Source organism: Mytilus edulis, chromosome 9, assembly GCF_963676685.1.
Source record: "Mytilus edulis chromosome 9, xbMytEdul2.2, whole genome shotgun sequence".
Taxonomy (NCBI): domain Eukaryota; kingdom Metazoa; phylum Mollusca; class Bivalvia; order Mytilida; family Mytilidae; genus Mytilus; species Mytilus edulis.
Genome location: NC_092352.1, coordinates 12,457,215 through 12,472,994, shown reverse-complemented (window position 1 = coordinate 12,472,994; position 15,780 = coordinate 12,457,215). Strand labels below are relative to the sequence as shown.

Below are 15,780 nucleotides of genomic sequence, written 5' to 3'. Positions count from 1 at the left end.
CTCTTTTTTAGGGTTACACAGAAGTGATAGTATATGTTACAGACATAAATGACAACTCACCAATCTTTACAGAAGAATGGTACAATGGCACTGTACTAGAGAACTCACCTGATGATACAGAAGTTAATATTGTAAGAAAAGTTAATAAGAAGGAAGAAGTTTATAGATAGAACTTGATCATTTGGACCAATTAGAATTATTGAATGGTTATAAAAAAAAAACTATGTATAAATCAAAATTTTCATAAAGCAAGAACCTCATCTCTACAAAAGTGAGACATAAGAACAAAGGAACCTACAAAAGATAAAATTGAGAATGAAAACAGAGAGAGTGTTGAAGAGAAAGCAACCCGACCAAACAGCTAAAGGCCACCATTGAGTCTTCAACACATCGAGAAAACCCTGCATGCAGAGGTGTACTTCAGCTGGTCCTTTAAAAATTTATACCAGCCCATCAAAAAATGAATGTCACACTAAACTCTGAAACTTTTGTGTTTGAACGCAACTATTTTTTGTTAGTGTATCTTACGTAAGCATGGGCCTTGAAGGGGTATCATCTTGTGAGGTTTTTTCACAATACTTGTTTATCATAATATCTTTATACATAACTTTTTGTGAATGATTCAAACATTGTGATAATTGAATTTTAATAGAATTATTTAATGAAACTGTTAATCCATGTTTTCTTTCCAAAGCTCCCACCAATTAGTAGCACAGATGCAGATAGTGGTAAAAATGGAACAAAAGGGATAAGATATTCCATAATAGGAACAGGTCTTCCTTTTGACATTAATGATATCACTGGAGCAGTCTTCACCAATGGGTCTGGTCTGGACAGAGAAAGTCAGCCTGAATATACAATACAGGTATATTTGTCAGCATTCAAGGTCTAAGCAGAGAAAAAAACTCTACTGCAAATTCATTACTATTCATTTTATACTCATTTTCATGGTTTTTGTAGATACACAGATAACCATGAATTTAAATGATCAACTAAATAAAAAATAATCAGGTTGTATGCAGAATATGACAAAACTAGAACATTACATATCCACAAAAAGGCAAATTTATCACTATTGAAATGTCATTGATTTATATACATATCAAATCAAAAATCAGTTATCAACAATTGAAAATCCTCTACATATATTTATTATAAAACATTCTATTTATTGAACTTTTATCATTGTTTTTTAATTTTTAGATATTATTTAATTTTTGTTTAGGTCAAAGCTGCTGACAGAATTGGTTTAGGAAACAGTAACGTTGTCATGGTTACCATTACATTGCTTGACGTCAATGATGAACCACCACAATTTACCAAAAACAATTATACCTTCTCTGTTAATGAGTCAGCTGTAGGAGGTCAAAAGGTCGGTGTTGTTATGGCAACAGACGAAGATGTTAATGGCAATACAACAACAAGATACAGAATAGGATCAGGATCAGATGGAAAGTTTTACGTGGATATATTGTCAGGTACGCTTCTATCATATCAAATTTTTAAAACCCTTGACTGTTCTATATATTAATGGTTTGAAAATATTATCAGCCATTTCATGGTAATAATGGTCATGATTCAGAGCTTAGTATGGATATATGTAGTAACAATTAATTTTCCTTCATCTTTCTAGGTGTGATATATACTAGTGGTGGATTAGACAGGGAAAAGAAGGCTAAATATGAAATAAATATAGAAGCATTTGATGGACAACAGAAAACAAACAGTACTGTTACTGTATATATAGAGGATGCAAATGACAATTGTCCTGTCTTCAAACCTCATAATTTAGTTGTCCAGGTACCAGAAAATACCCAAAATGCATCTGTAGTTTATAACCTGACTGCCACAGATATTGACCAGGGAGAAAATGGTGCTGTTTCATTCTACTTAGATAGTTCAGGTATTTATAACTCTTAAGAAACTTTCAGAACTGATATTTGTGCTCTATCATCTAATAAAGTGGCTTTTTTATATCTTTTCCTTTGTCTTATTTTCCTCTTTCAGTTGTCACGTTTATCAATTCTTGTGTTGTTAGCAATATTTATGTTTCAATTTATTTTGACCCAATTTGTAAAACTAGTTTTGCTCTGAGCTCTTGGTGAGACTGGCCATAACCTGTATGGACACTGTTATTATGCAATGTAAGAAATTTTGATTATCCAGAGGCGGATTTAGGGGGGCCCAGGGGGCCCGGGCCCCCCCCTTTTTGGGAAAAAATTTGGTTGCTTATATAGGGAATCACTGAAGCGTGACTGGAGCGGGCCCCCTCTTAGGTCAGTCAGTGGGCCCCCACTTATGAAAATTTCTGGATCCGCCACTGTTATCAGGGTTCTTCATTGATCATAAGTGTTTTATACCTCTGTTTTCAGATACTTCACCATTTATTATATCAGGTGACAATCTGATATTAGATGGATCTCTAGATAGAGAAACGAAGGATGAGTACAGTGTTAAGATTTATGCTAAAGACAACGGAATTCCAGCCTGTGTAGTCAGCTCATATTTAGAGGTCCATGTTGAGGATATTAATGACAATAGTCCTATATTCTACAATGCTGATGGCAGTGTCATATCCCAGGCTGATGCTACCATTATAGAAAAGTCCCCTGTAGGGTCACCTATTTTACTACCAAGTGTTAAAGATAATGATGCAGGTGAAAATGCAGAAGTTGAGTTCTCGTTATCAGCAGAAAAATCAGACATTTTGAAATATTTTGAAACAAGTAAAAAAACTGGAGTGGTAACAATCAAAGCACAAGTTGATTTGAATTCTCTAAACCGTTTACATGTATTGGACAAAAATGCCACAAAAACAGCTGCTTTGGAAATGTGGGTCATAGCCACAGATAAAGGAAAGCCTAACATGTCATCAGCATTAAACTTGACTGTCACAGTAGAAGGTATTAACGACCAAGCACCCGTTTTCTTATCACCAGAATATGATTACACAATACCTGAGAATATAACAATAGGTAAGTATGGTAGTAAGAAAACTTTTTTGTTGTATAAACTGAATGAGACTTTTTTTCTTTGCTATTCTTTTGTTATAATCAGTCTAACAGTTTGAGAAAAATCTAGTATGATGTAAGAAGACTCTTCAGTGATTTGAGCTAAATTTCTATGAAAAATCCAAATCAAGGCGAATCAAGATATAATATAGTGTGTACCAATAAATGATCAAATATTTAGTTCATCTGCCTACAAACAATTGAATATGATACAAAAGATGACTTTAGGATGATAAATACCACTAATGAAACTCTTTGTCTTCATTGTAAGGCCTCTTTTGGTCCATTCCTACCTCTTATTTCCTAAATATTTCAACTTATTTAGCCCATAAATAAAAAAATGTTGGGGTAATTGAAGTATTCCAGCTGAAGGAGCTATCCATATAAAAGTTTACTGACTCCAAGAAGGTTTCATTAAGTTCTTAAAAAATTATAGATTTTCGCAGCATTCCAGAGGGGGAAATAAAAAGCTTCCCTGTTAATGAATCATTTGTTGTTATTGCTTTAAAGGTAATTCCAGTTACTTATTACTATATATTTATTAAAGTACTACCTGGAAAAAGTTTTCTATTACAGCAGTACGTGAGAAATAAGGGGAAAAAGTCAGAAAAAGCTCCCCTAAACACTACCAATAGCTTGCTCTGACTACTTATATTCATGGGCCTCAGGGAAGATTAGTTATATAGCTAACTGTGTAACCCTCTTAAAATAAAGTATTGTTGTTGTTGTTGTTGTTGTTGTTGTTATGGTAGATTCCTATTTCAAGGCAATTTGCTCATAAAATGTGTTTTTGAGACTCGATACACTCACAATATTTCATTTCTTGTAACATTTCACTTAAAGAGCATGAAATTTTAACAAATGAGAGTACCCAGAAGGTCAAATGTGCATGTACAGCTTTCCATATTAGGTGTAATACCACCGTTGATTTTCCACTATAATTCTTTGTTAAATTTGCACTTTCAAAAAAAAATGGCAGAATTTATCCTTGTTTCAAATAAAGAAATACTTGGCACAACTCAAGTTTTATCCTGTCGAGTATTATAGACAAAATGTAGGATTAGTTTCCTTCAACTGTCAAATTTAAGGGAATATTTTTTTCAACCTTTTTTCGTATGCAACCTGATGTTATGTAGTATGATTTGGTGGTATGACACCTGACTGAATAAGAGTATCTAGTTATATATAAGCCTTATTTTAGCCTGGATATTTAGTACTCATATTGTCATTTGATAAGGCATTTCTTATATTTATAGGCTCTGTTGTTGGTACAGTAGAGGCTATTGTTGAAAATGGGACAAATCATAAACTTCACTACTCATTAATTACTAACTCTGAGTCTAGCAAGTTCTTCAGCGTAGCAGAAATATCTGTGAGTAAATATAACTGCTATAACCATGATAAAATATTTATTCCATATTGATAGAACTTAAGTAGATTTTTAGCTCACCTGGCCCGAAGGGCCAAGTGAGCTTTTCTCACCACTTGGCGTCCGTCGTCCGTCGTCGTCGTCCGTCGTCGTCCGTCGTCGTCGTTAACAATTTACATTTTGAACTTCTTCTAGAGAACCACTGAATGGAATGGAACCAAACATGGCATGAATGTTCCTTATGAGGTGCTGACCAAGTGTTGTTACTTTGTAGCCGATCCATCATCCAAGATGGCCGCCAGCGGGGGACTTAGTTTAACATAGGACCCTATGGGAAATGCATACAAATGACTTCTATTAGAGAACCACTGAATGGAATGAAACCAAACATGGCATGAATGTTCCTTATGAGGTACTGACCAAGTGTTGTTACTTTGTTGCCGATCCATCATCCAAGATGGCTGCTAGCCGGGGACTTAGTTTAACATAGGACCCTATGGGAAATGCATACAAATGACTTCTTTTAGAGAACCACTGAATGGAATAAAACCAAACATAGCATGAATGTTCCTTATGGGGTGCTGACCAAGTGTTGTTACTTTGTAGCCGATCCATCATCCAAGATGGCCGCCAGCAGGGGACTTAGTTTAACATAGGACCCTATGGGAAATGCATACAAATGACTTCTTTTAGAGAACCACTGAATTGAATGAAACCAAACATGGCATGAATGTTCCTTATGAGGTGCTGACCAAGTGTTGTTACTTTGTTGCCGATCCATCATCCAAGATGGCCGCCAGTGGGGGACTTAGTTTAACATAGGACCCTATGGGAAATGCATACAAATGACTTCCTCTAGAGAACCACTGAATGGAATGAAACCAAACATGGCATGAATGTTCCTTATGAGGTGCTGACCAAGTGTTGTTACTTTGTTGCCGATCCATCATCCAAGATGGCCGCCAGCCGGGAACTTAGTTTAACATAGGACCCTATGGGAAATGCATACAAATGACTTCTTTTAGAGAACCACTGAATGGAATAAAACCAAACATAGCATGAATGTTCCTTATGGGGTGCTGACCAAGTGTTGTTACTTTGTAGCCGATCCATCATCCAAGATGGCCGCCAGCGGGGGACTTAGTTTAACATAGGACCCTATGGGAAATGCATACAAATGACTTCTTTTAGAGAACCACTGAATGGAATGAAATCAAACATGGCATGAATGTTCCTAATGTGGTGCTGACCAAGTGTTGTTACTTTGTAGCCAATCCATCATCCAAGATGGCCGCCAGCGGGGGACTTAGTTTAACATAGGACCCTATGGGAAATGCATACAAAGACTTCTTTTAGAGAACCACTGAATGGAATGAAATCAAACATGGCATGAATGTTCCTAATGTGGTGCTGACCAAGTGTTGTTACTTTGTAGCCGATCCATTATCCAAGATGGCCGCCAGCAGGGACTTAGTTTAACATAGGACCCTATTGGAAATGCATACAAATGACTTCTTTTAGAGAACCACTAAATGGAATAAAACTAAACATTGCATGAATGTTCCTTATGAGGTGCTGACCAAGTGTTGTTACTTTGTAGCAGATCCATCATCCAAGATGGCCGCCAGCAGGGGACTTAGTTTAACATAGGACCCTATGGGAAATGCATACAAATGACTTCTTTTAGAGAACCACTGAATGGAATAAAACCAAACATGGCATGAATGTTCCTTATGAGGCGCTGACCAAGTGTTGTTACTTTGTAGCCGATCCGCCATCCAAGATGGCCGCCAGTGGGGGACTTTTGAATGAAATTAAACATGTTCCTTTCCTTATCAATGAGGTTGTGTTGTCACTTTTAGCCAAATTTTATATTTTTTCATATGATTTCAAAAACCCAAGTAGAATCAGGTGAGCGATACAGGCTCTTGAGAGCCTCTAGTTCTATATGAATAGGATTTTCAATAAATAAGCATGTTCATCCAAGGAAAAAGTGCTAGCTTTAACATTTATAATCATTTGATGGACAATTGGGTTTAGTTAATAATTGTCATTGCATCGTTTCTCTCGATACTCTATTAAAATATGGAACAAAACAATTACTGTCTTTTGTTTTGGCAAATATGCGATTGACTTTATAAAATGTTTTAAAAATATGTGATTTTTAACTTTTGGTTTGTTTCTCCTGTCAGAGTTTTGGAATGGATCAAACATTACATTTATTTTTAAGATACTTTATGGACAGAAGGCATCTATAAGTTATGTTTATGTCATATGTTTGTTTTTTAGAATTATTTAGATAACTTGAATGGAATTATATATTTTTATTTAAGAATGGTAGATTTTGCCTTAAAATCTGTTAATAATCCCCTTTAATATTTTCAGGGTAATATAACAACTGTGGCTACCATTGACAGAGAAAAGACACCTACTTTTCATTTTGCTGTTCAAGTTAAAGATGGCAAAATCCCAGAAAGAACGGCTTATTCAATGGTATGAGTTTGTAATATTTAAAATATCATGAAACAATAGACACATCAAATAACCTTAATAAATTTATGGAATATGTTACTTCATTGGAGGAAAAAAAGAAGAAAACGTAGCAGGCATACATTATTTGAAACATGAAATCTTGAATTGCCATAAAAAGTACTCTCCAAATGTAAAGACTATCATTTGGCAAATTTCAAGATATTTGGTGGAAATCTTGGATGAAATTACCGTTGAAATGTTTAGTTAAATAGATGTACTGGATTTGTAATTTTAAAACCACATAAAAATATTATATGATATAAAAATAAGAAAATGTGTTCAGATTAGTTAATTTTGTAACCCGATTTATGGCTCTACCTGTTAATAAGTTTCTTTTCCTTTTTGACCATTATTGAAGATACTATTTTTTGCTACAGACTTTTTTATGAATCTAGATTAAGGCATTATTATTTCTTCTTTTGTGTATTGATAAAACATATTTTTTTTAATTCAGGTTAGCATAACAGTTACTGATGTAAATGACAACCATCCAGAGTTCAAACAAAGGTCATATCAATATATAATTGAAGAGAATGTCTTATCACCAGGGATATCTGTCACGGCGACAGATGCTGATATCAACAACAATGGAGAAGTCACATATTCATTGGTTAGAAATCCAGGTAAAAATAATAAATTAGTGACTTGATCCTAAAATGATATATCAAGTTGCTTAGGTCTTCATAGCATCTGCATGGAAATCAAGACCTGCTTATAGGGGGAGGGGATGGAGGGTTCCTGATCCAGGAATCCCTGGCTTAAAAACATGAAAGCCTGAGGTCCCGAATTAAAAAAAATAAATCCTGACATCCTGAAAGTCGAAAAAAGAAATCCCAGACCAAGAAAGAATCAATCCCGAAATTCCGAGCTTAAACACACCCGATCCCAACGTCCTGAAAAAGGTCCTGCCGCCCCTCTCATAGGACAAAGAGAGATAATCTTTCCATGTGGTGTGCTTGAATTTTCTTGTAAAATTAATTATTTTTTAAAACAGCCTTTTAGGTGAAAATTCGATGGAACCTATAGAGGTTTTATTTTCTGTTCAAATAAGTATTATTGTTATGTCTTTTAACAGGTAACCAGTTCCTTCTGAACAAACAAACAGGAATGCTGAGTGTGAATGGAACTTTAGACAGAGAAGAAGAAACTTGTTACAACCTAACTGTATTTGTAAGTAAACAAAATGGTAATGTTATTTGCAAAATATTTTGTCCCTTGACAGTTGAAAAACCAAAAATTCCCTGTACAAATTGTTTTACATAGAATAAAGCTGAGTCATTGATAATATTCCAGTCTACAGTTTCTACCTTCCTAGAATTATTTCTCTTACCAGTTCAGTAGATATTTGACTAACAGTAAACAAATAATCATCCATTCAATTACAGGCCTTAGACCATGGAAGTAGTCCTCTAACAAGTTCTGTAGAGGTCATGGTAACTGTTACAGATCAGAATGACAACACTCCAAAGTTTACAACTAACAACAGAACTTTCTATGTCAAAGAAAATCAGCATCAAGGACAGGTGAGTGTGCCACTAAGATTTCAGTTACAAGGAAGTGCGGTACTTAGTATATCTGTTCTCCATGTACTTTTTGGTGAGTTATTGTTTATTTATTTTTGATTTCGTTGTTATAACAAAGTCTGCATACATCCCTTTAGAAAATTTTGTAATTTGTTGAACATTTAAAGTGGTGGTTCCCCTGACCCCTGTGTCCACAAAATTCAAAGAATATTAATGAATCTACAGTACAATTAAAATTGCATACAGGCAAGACATATTTCTTTGTTGACAGTTTATGATTCTTAGTTTTTAGCTCACCTGGCCCTTAAGTGAGCCTTTCTCATCACTTGGCGTCCGTCGTCTGTCATCCTCTGTCGTCGTCGTCGTTAACTTTTTACATTTTGAACTTCTTCTAGAGAACCACTGAATGGAATGAAACCAAACATGGCATGAATGTTCCTTATGAGGTGCTGACCAAGTGTTGTTACTTTGTAGCCGATCCATCATCAAAGATGGCCGCCAGCTGGGGACTTAGTTTAACATAGGACCCAATGGCAAATGCATACAAAAGACTTCTTTTAGAGAACCACTGAATGGAATGAAACCAAACATAGCATGAATGTTCCTTATGAGGGGCTGACTGAGTGTTGTTACTTTGTAGCTGATCCATCATCCAAGATGGCTGCCAGCGGGGGACTTAGTTTAACATAGGACCCTATGGGAAATGCATACAAATGACTTCTTTTAGAGAGCCACTGAATGGAATGAAACCAAACATGGCATGAATGTTCCTTATGAGGTGCTGAAAAAGTGTTGTTACTTTGTAGCCGATCCGCCATCCAAGATGACTGCAACGGGGCACTTTATTAAACATAGGACCCTAAGGGAAATGCATACAAATTTCTTCTTTTAGAGAACCACTGAATGGAATGAAACCAAACATAGCATGAATGTTCCTTGTGATGGGGCTGACCGAGTGTTGTTACTTTTGTAGCCGATCCATCATCCAAGATGGCTGCCAGCCGGGGACTTAGTTTAACATAGGACCCTATGGGAAATGCATACAAATGACTTCTTTTAGAGAACCACAGAATGGAATGAAACCAAACATAGCATGAATGTTTCTTATGAGGGGCTGACTGAGTGTTGTTACTTTTGTAGCCGATCCATCATCCAAGATGGCTGCCAGCCGGGGACTTAGTTTAACATAGGACCCTATGGGAAATGCATACAAATGACTTCTTTTAGAGAACCACTGAATGGAATGAAACCAAACATAGCATGAATGTTCCTTATGAGGGGCTGACCTAGTGTTGTTACTTTTGTAGCTGATCCATCATCCAAGATGGCCACAAACGGTGGATTTAGTTTAACATAGGACCCTATGGGAAATGCATACAAATTTTTTCTTTTAGAGAACCACTGAATGGAATGAAACCAAACATAGCATGAATGTTCCTTTTGAGGTGCTGGCCAAGTATTGTTACTTTGTAGCCAAATTTTAACTTTTTTTATATGATTTTAAAAACCCAAGTAAAGTCAGGTGAGCGATCAAGCTCTTGAGAGCCTCTAGTTTAGGATAGTTTTTATAGAAATTTAGAAGATATTTTCATATTGTAGTTTGTGTGTGACATAGAAGCTGAGGATCCTGACCATGGAGTGAATGGTTCTGTTATCTACATGTTTTCTGGAAATACATACCCACAGTTTGACATAGATCCAATGAGTAAGAGTTATAATTCCTCACTAAGTCCTATATTGATTTTAGATAACTCAGTTTAGTAATATCATTGACCAATCAAGTAACCAATATGATTAAGGGGAGACAAAGAAAGTGGTGTTGTTGAGGCAGCAACCCTCAAAATTATAAATAAAATTAATATCCAGAGGCTTGCTTTTAAACCCTTTCAATTCTTAGATCTTATGAATGAGATATTTAACTAATGAAAAGATGTCAAAAATGTAATATTTAAGTTCATTTTACCATCATTATAAAGAATTGTCAACCTGGTCAATGTGATACACATCTGGGTTGTTATTGAATGTAATTCAATGATAACAAATTGATGAAAAATGGGAGAATATACCATGGGGTCAATCAAAAACCATAATATTTATAAATACAATGAAGTGGTTTATGTCAGAATGATGATTAGACCACTAGGCCTTCAAAACCACTCTGACAAATTTACCAACTCAATATGATGTGCTGAAATTACATGCTTTTCACTATGTTTGTTTTTTCCACAGATGGTAAAATTACTACACTGGTTAGTCTGGACTATGAAGTAAAGTCTGTCTACAACCTGACAGTGATAGCTATGGATCTGGGTACACCTTCACTCAACTCTACCTTTGACTTGACTATAATGGTACAAGATGTGTATGATACAGCACCACAGTTTCCCCATAGTTTATATGAGAGAGCAATAGATGTAAATACACCTACATCTACAGTGATACTGGGTGTAACAGCTGGACGGTATATTAAAGAGTATAAAATAGAAGGTATTCAATTATTTACTCTGTAATTATTTATTAGAATTTAGTTAAGTAATACTTATTATGATGAGATAGCCAAGCATCACATCGAATATAACTTCTATGAAATAAAAACTTTTAAAGTCATTTTTAAACAGAAAGAGACCAAAGATAACAAAAGGATTTTCAAACTCATAAGTCCAATTGAAAACGCCTTAGGTAAAAAAAACAAGACATAGTCAAACAACTGTCTACAAAACAAACGCAACATAAAACTTGACAGTATACGCAGAAGTAAATAAAACACTGATTTTGTTTGACCATAAGGCTAGCAAATGACTTTACAGGTGATTCATGATATGGATATAATAGTGTTGTAAAATGATGCCCTTTATATATGGGTTCTTGATTAGATTAATAAAATTCTTATCTTATCTTATCTTATCTTATGGATAAAAGATGTGGGTATGTACATCAAAGATTCAGAAACCCAACATCATGACAAGTCCAACAATTTGAGTTCTAGAAGTCAATTGAAAACAATTTATTTATTTGATAGTTGGTTTTTGTAATCTTTTCAGATGGAAACAGTGGAAATCATTTTGATATTAATCCAGCATCAGGGGTAATAATTCTGTCAAGCAGATTAGGTACAAGTGTCCTTGAGTATAAACTGAATATTTCTGCAACTGATCATATCCAGACAAAATATACACAGGTATGTACAACATTATAGAGTAGATATATTGGGTAAGTTTGCATTTGTGTACGAGAAAACTAACAGATATTTAACACAGCAAAAAACAAAAACCACTGAATAATAGGCTCCTGACAGTCACATACAGAATGTGGCAGGATTAAACATGTAAGTGGGTGCCCAATCCTCCCCCTAATCCTGGGACAGTGGCAAAACAGATTAATACAAGAACTTTACTAAACAATAAACAAACAATGCATATGATCAACAACAACTAACAACAACCACTCAATGACTGGCTCCTGACTTGGGAGCTTTGTTTGTTTGCTATTTTTCTCTTTCATTTTTAATGGTTGGATGGTTTTACTGTCAGGATAATTGTGCATTTATATCACAGTTGGTCACATTATCAGTGTATTCCATGCAATGTTCTTGGGGCCTCATTGGTCTAAGTAGTTACTACTGTAATCACTAGCCAGTCAACACTGAGGTTGTGAGTTCAAACCCTGCTTGTGTGGGTGCACTTGACTCCAATCTTAATTGACTACGTTGGTAGTCTTCTCAGGGCACTCAAGCTTCCCCCACCAATAAAAACTGCCCGCCACAAAATAGCCCAAAAGCGGTGCACAAAAGTTTGGTTAAAATACAAAAAATCAAATCAAATCAAACAAGGTGTTAAAAAGGTTGTTTGGGGCACACGAAATACATATATGTCATAAATAACAAGTTTTATAAGAGATGTATGTGTCTTAAATAGAAAATTTTATGAGAGTCATATGTGTCTAAAATACAAAAATTATAGTAAAACTTGTTTTTGCTTATATGTACAAAGGATATGTATAGACATTCTACTGTACACTATCTCTTTCCTTTTTTGACATTGACAAGAAACTGTTGATAAGGCATGTACTAAAATTGTAAAAAAACAGCATGTAAATTTATTTTTGACAGGTTTTGATTCATGTAACAACCAATTTTGTACAGATGAAAAATAACACCTTCACAGCTACTATATCAGAAAATATGAATACTACTACACAACTGATAGATCTGAATTATACTGATGGTAGTAATACAGTATTCTCATACCAGTTGATACAGATAATACCAGATGGTAAGTTTACTAAAGCAGACTGTATATCTGAGATGTAAAAAATTAGGATGTTAAGATTGGATAACATATTCTATTCCCAAAGGCAGTTTCAGGTGTAGGGTGTGGTTGGACAAGGGGCCTGTACCGACCTTATAAAGCCTTATTTGTGATAAATGCAAAGACTTTTTACAAGTATCACTCCAAACATTGGCTTGCCAAGGGGACCCCTTTTTCAAAATACTGGATCCTCACCTGATTATTATGTCCTGGGACTGAATGTTGGCAAACTGCACTAGTAAATCCATTCAAGGCACAAAGAAAGCATACATTAAATCCTGTTGTATTTGATTTTAACTATAACTTAACTATCGTAAAAATAAGAATCTGCCTGGCACCCCTACTGTGTCCGTTAAATATTTGCCTTAAGCTGATTTGATTTGTAAATTTTATAGAAAAAAACAAGTTAGTCATTTATTCTCAAATGTGCATTATTTACATCATTTCTTGTTCTACTGTCATTTGAAAATTATTTTAATGGCCTGAACTGAAAATAAAAGAGCAGGGTTTTGAATAAATAATTTGTATTTTTAGTGAAGGACACGTTTATATTAAACCAGACAACAGGAAAATTGTACTGTATAAAGCAACTAGACAGGGAATATATAAATCAATATACCTTTTATATCAGGGCTGTGCCATCAGCTAACAGAGCTAAAAGATCTGTAAAAGGTATGTTTAAATCAGTTAACTCAATTTAATCATTATTAAAGCTTGTTTTATTTGATATTGCAAGTATTGTTATGTTGTTATGGAGAACTTTGTCAAATATGAGGCCACCAAGTCAACAGCAGTGAACTAAAACTGGAATTCAGAGGAAATTTTGTTTTGCTAACTTTTAAATTAAATTCAATTATCCTATAATTTTTCACTTTTTTGTCCAGTTTTAAAGATAGTCTTGAATTCTTCTTTTCTCTTGGGTTATGTTTGACTTGCAGATGCCTCAATATTTAAAAAAAAGGATACCCTGTGTAAATCCTTTTCAGGTAATACCTGTAAATAGTCTCAAATATTTCTTATGCATTCTTTAACATCTTTTCACTTGAAGTTATGATATATTTCACATTTGAATGCAAGTGCATATTTTTGCCGTGTGGTTTTTGTTTCCTCTTTACTTTATGTTATTCTCACCTCTAATATGGTATCATTTCTATTTTCACCTCAAAATCATATTTCTGAGAACATGTCAATAAAAGAATTTCATGTTTTTTGTGGAGAAAACATACTGCCATCTTTATACAATAATTTTCATACAAAGGATTAAATACTCATCATATATCATTGTTTAGATGGAACATTATCACATTAGAATATATTTTTTGTAGATTCTCCAGGTGACATAAAAGTGGTTGTTTATGTGCAAGATGAGAATGACAACTCCCCAAGATTCTCTGCTGGCCCAGTACTAACAATGGGTGTGTCAGATACAACATCGGTAGGGGACCTTGTGATTACACTTAAGGTGAGTAGTTTAAGAAAAAAACAGCCTTTAGATTTTTGATATGAATAAGTTCTTACATTGGGCATGTATGATACAATTGTAAGGTTATAACAATGTGAACAATGAAGATCAGTATATAATGTACAAGATATAACTCTCATAATTTTCCAGTGGAGAGGTAAATGTGTCATATGTACTGGTAATAATAGTATGGATGTTGTTGTCAATACTTACACTCAGGTATAGAGAGGAACTGATGTTTGGTGTGTAGTTTGTAACCACCATAAGATAAAAGTAGTGAATGCACAGCTAAGGGAATAAAAAATAAAAATATATGATTACAACTGAGGGTTTTTATCTCCAAACCTGTTTGTTTGTAGCCAACCTCTATTATTATTATTTTTTTCAAAGAACAACTTATTTTTGACAGCCAAGAATTTTTTTTTATTTCGAAATCTGTGACTTTATTTTGTATATCATTTAGAAATTCATAAGAATAAATGTCTATTTATAGGCTGAGGATTTAGATATAGGAGATACCATTCAGCATCATATAACTGGTGGACAAGATAAAGACAGCTTCAGTATAGAGAATTCTACAGGCAAGATCTACAGCCGTATCAAAGTAGAGGATGGGAAAACTTATACTGTCATAGTTACTGCTAGTGATGGCAAGTTCTCTACAGATATCACAGTGAAGGTAATATGTCTTAATTTTTTAACCACTTCTGTGGTATGGTTTTCACCTCAAACAAAGGGGTGTGAGTTTGTAGCTTGGCCAGGTCAAACCATAGACTTTAAAATTGGTATTTGCTGCTACTTCGCTAAGCAGGTTGCATTAAGGAGTAAGAAGAAGGACTGGTCAGCTCGGCTTCAGAATAATGTGTCCAGCTTGGTTGCAATGTTTTACACATGTTGATCTAGTAAATAGCAGGGGTTGTATTCATATTGCATTAATATATTCTGGTCTTCAATATGCATTTTTATTAAGTAGTCATCTATCAGCATTAACATCTAATTTCTTATTTGCTGTTATATAAATTAAAATATCATAACTGTTCTTCTCTGTTGAAATGTACAATAATTTGAATACCCGTATCAAACTTAGCATTAAGAATATTTTTCAAGAATTACAATTAAGATTGGTAAGTGCAATGTATTTTGAAATTGTTGCTTTATCGAAGTCAGAACTGTGACCTAAAAAAAACTACGGCTCATTTCTTGTCATGCTCCCAGTTTAAGAATGATTTATTATGTGATTAGTGGCATTTATACATATCATTGCTATGCTACATTTTGGATAAACTTACTGGTTGGTGTAGAATACTATTAAATCTAGTATAATTTTACATTACAGTTTTTGGTGATTTCAAGTTCAGACAAAGTTGTATTAACAATTCCAATCCCACTGCCTGAGTTTGAATCCAAGAGTACAACTATCCTGAGGTAAGTTATTGGTAATATCAATAAATTTCAGGATTTTTTTTTACCTTTTAAAGCTCCACTGTTCAATGGTAGACTATTGCCTGGATAGGCTATCCCATTTGTTATACTAGTTTCAAATAAGAAGATGTGATATGAGTGCCAATGACACAAC

At 34.5% G+C, this 15,780-nt stretch overlaps 1 protein-coding gene across 2 annotated transcripts in view; it reads left to right on the top strand.

Moving 5' to 3' along the window:
* Positions 1-15,780, top strand: part of LOC139489521 (protein dachsous-like) — a 33,272-nt gene that overhangs the window by 8,948 nt on the left and 8,544 nt on the right. For both annotated transcript variants that reach the window (XM_071276013.1, XM_071276014.1), the window contains exons 7-24: positions 12-131; positions 695-865; positions 1,226-1,478; positions 1,634-1,903; positions 2,373-2,975; positions 4,268-4,383; positions 6,766-6,873; positions 7,367-7,535; positions 7,988-8,082; positions 8,298-8,435; positions 10,035-10,140; positions 10,665-10,922; positions 11,477-11,613; positions 12,544-12,706; positions 13,277-13,414; positions 14,068-14,204; positions 14,698-14,883; positions 15,541-15,629. In XM_071276013.1, coding sequence (XP_071132114.1) covers positions 12-131; positions 695-865; positions 1,226-1,478; positions 1,634-1,903; positions 2,373-2,975; positions 4,268-4,383; positions 6,766-6,873; positions 7,367-7,535; positions 7,988-8,082; positions 8,298-8,435; positions 10,035-10,140; positions 10,665-10,922; positions 11,477-11,613; positions 12,544-12,706; positions 13,277-13,414; positions 14,068-14,204; positions 14,698-14,883; positions 15,541-15,629 — 3,257 coding nt within the window. The remainder of the gene's footprint in view (positions 1-11; positions 132-694; positions 866-1,225; positions 1,479-1,633; positions 1,904-2,372; positions 2,976-4,267; positions 4,384-6,765; positions 6,874-7,366; positions 7,536-7,987; positions 8,083-8,297; positions 8,436-10,034; positions 10,141-10,664; positions 10,923-11,476; positions 11,614-12,543; positions 12,707-13,276; positions 13,415-14,067; positions 14,205-14,697; positions 14,884-15,540; positions 15,630-15,780) is intronic.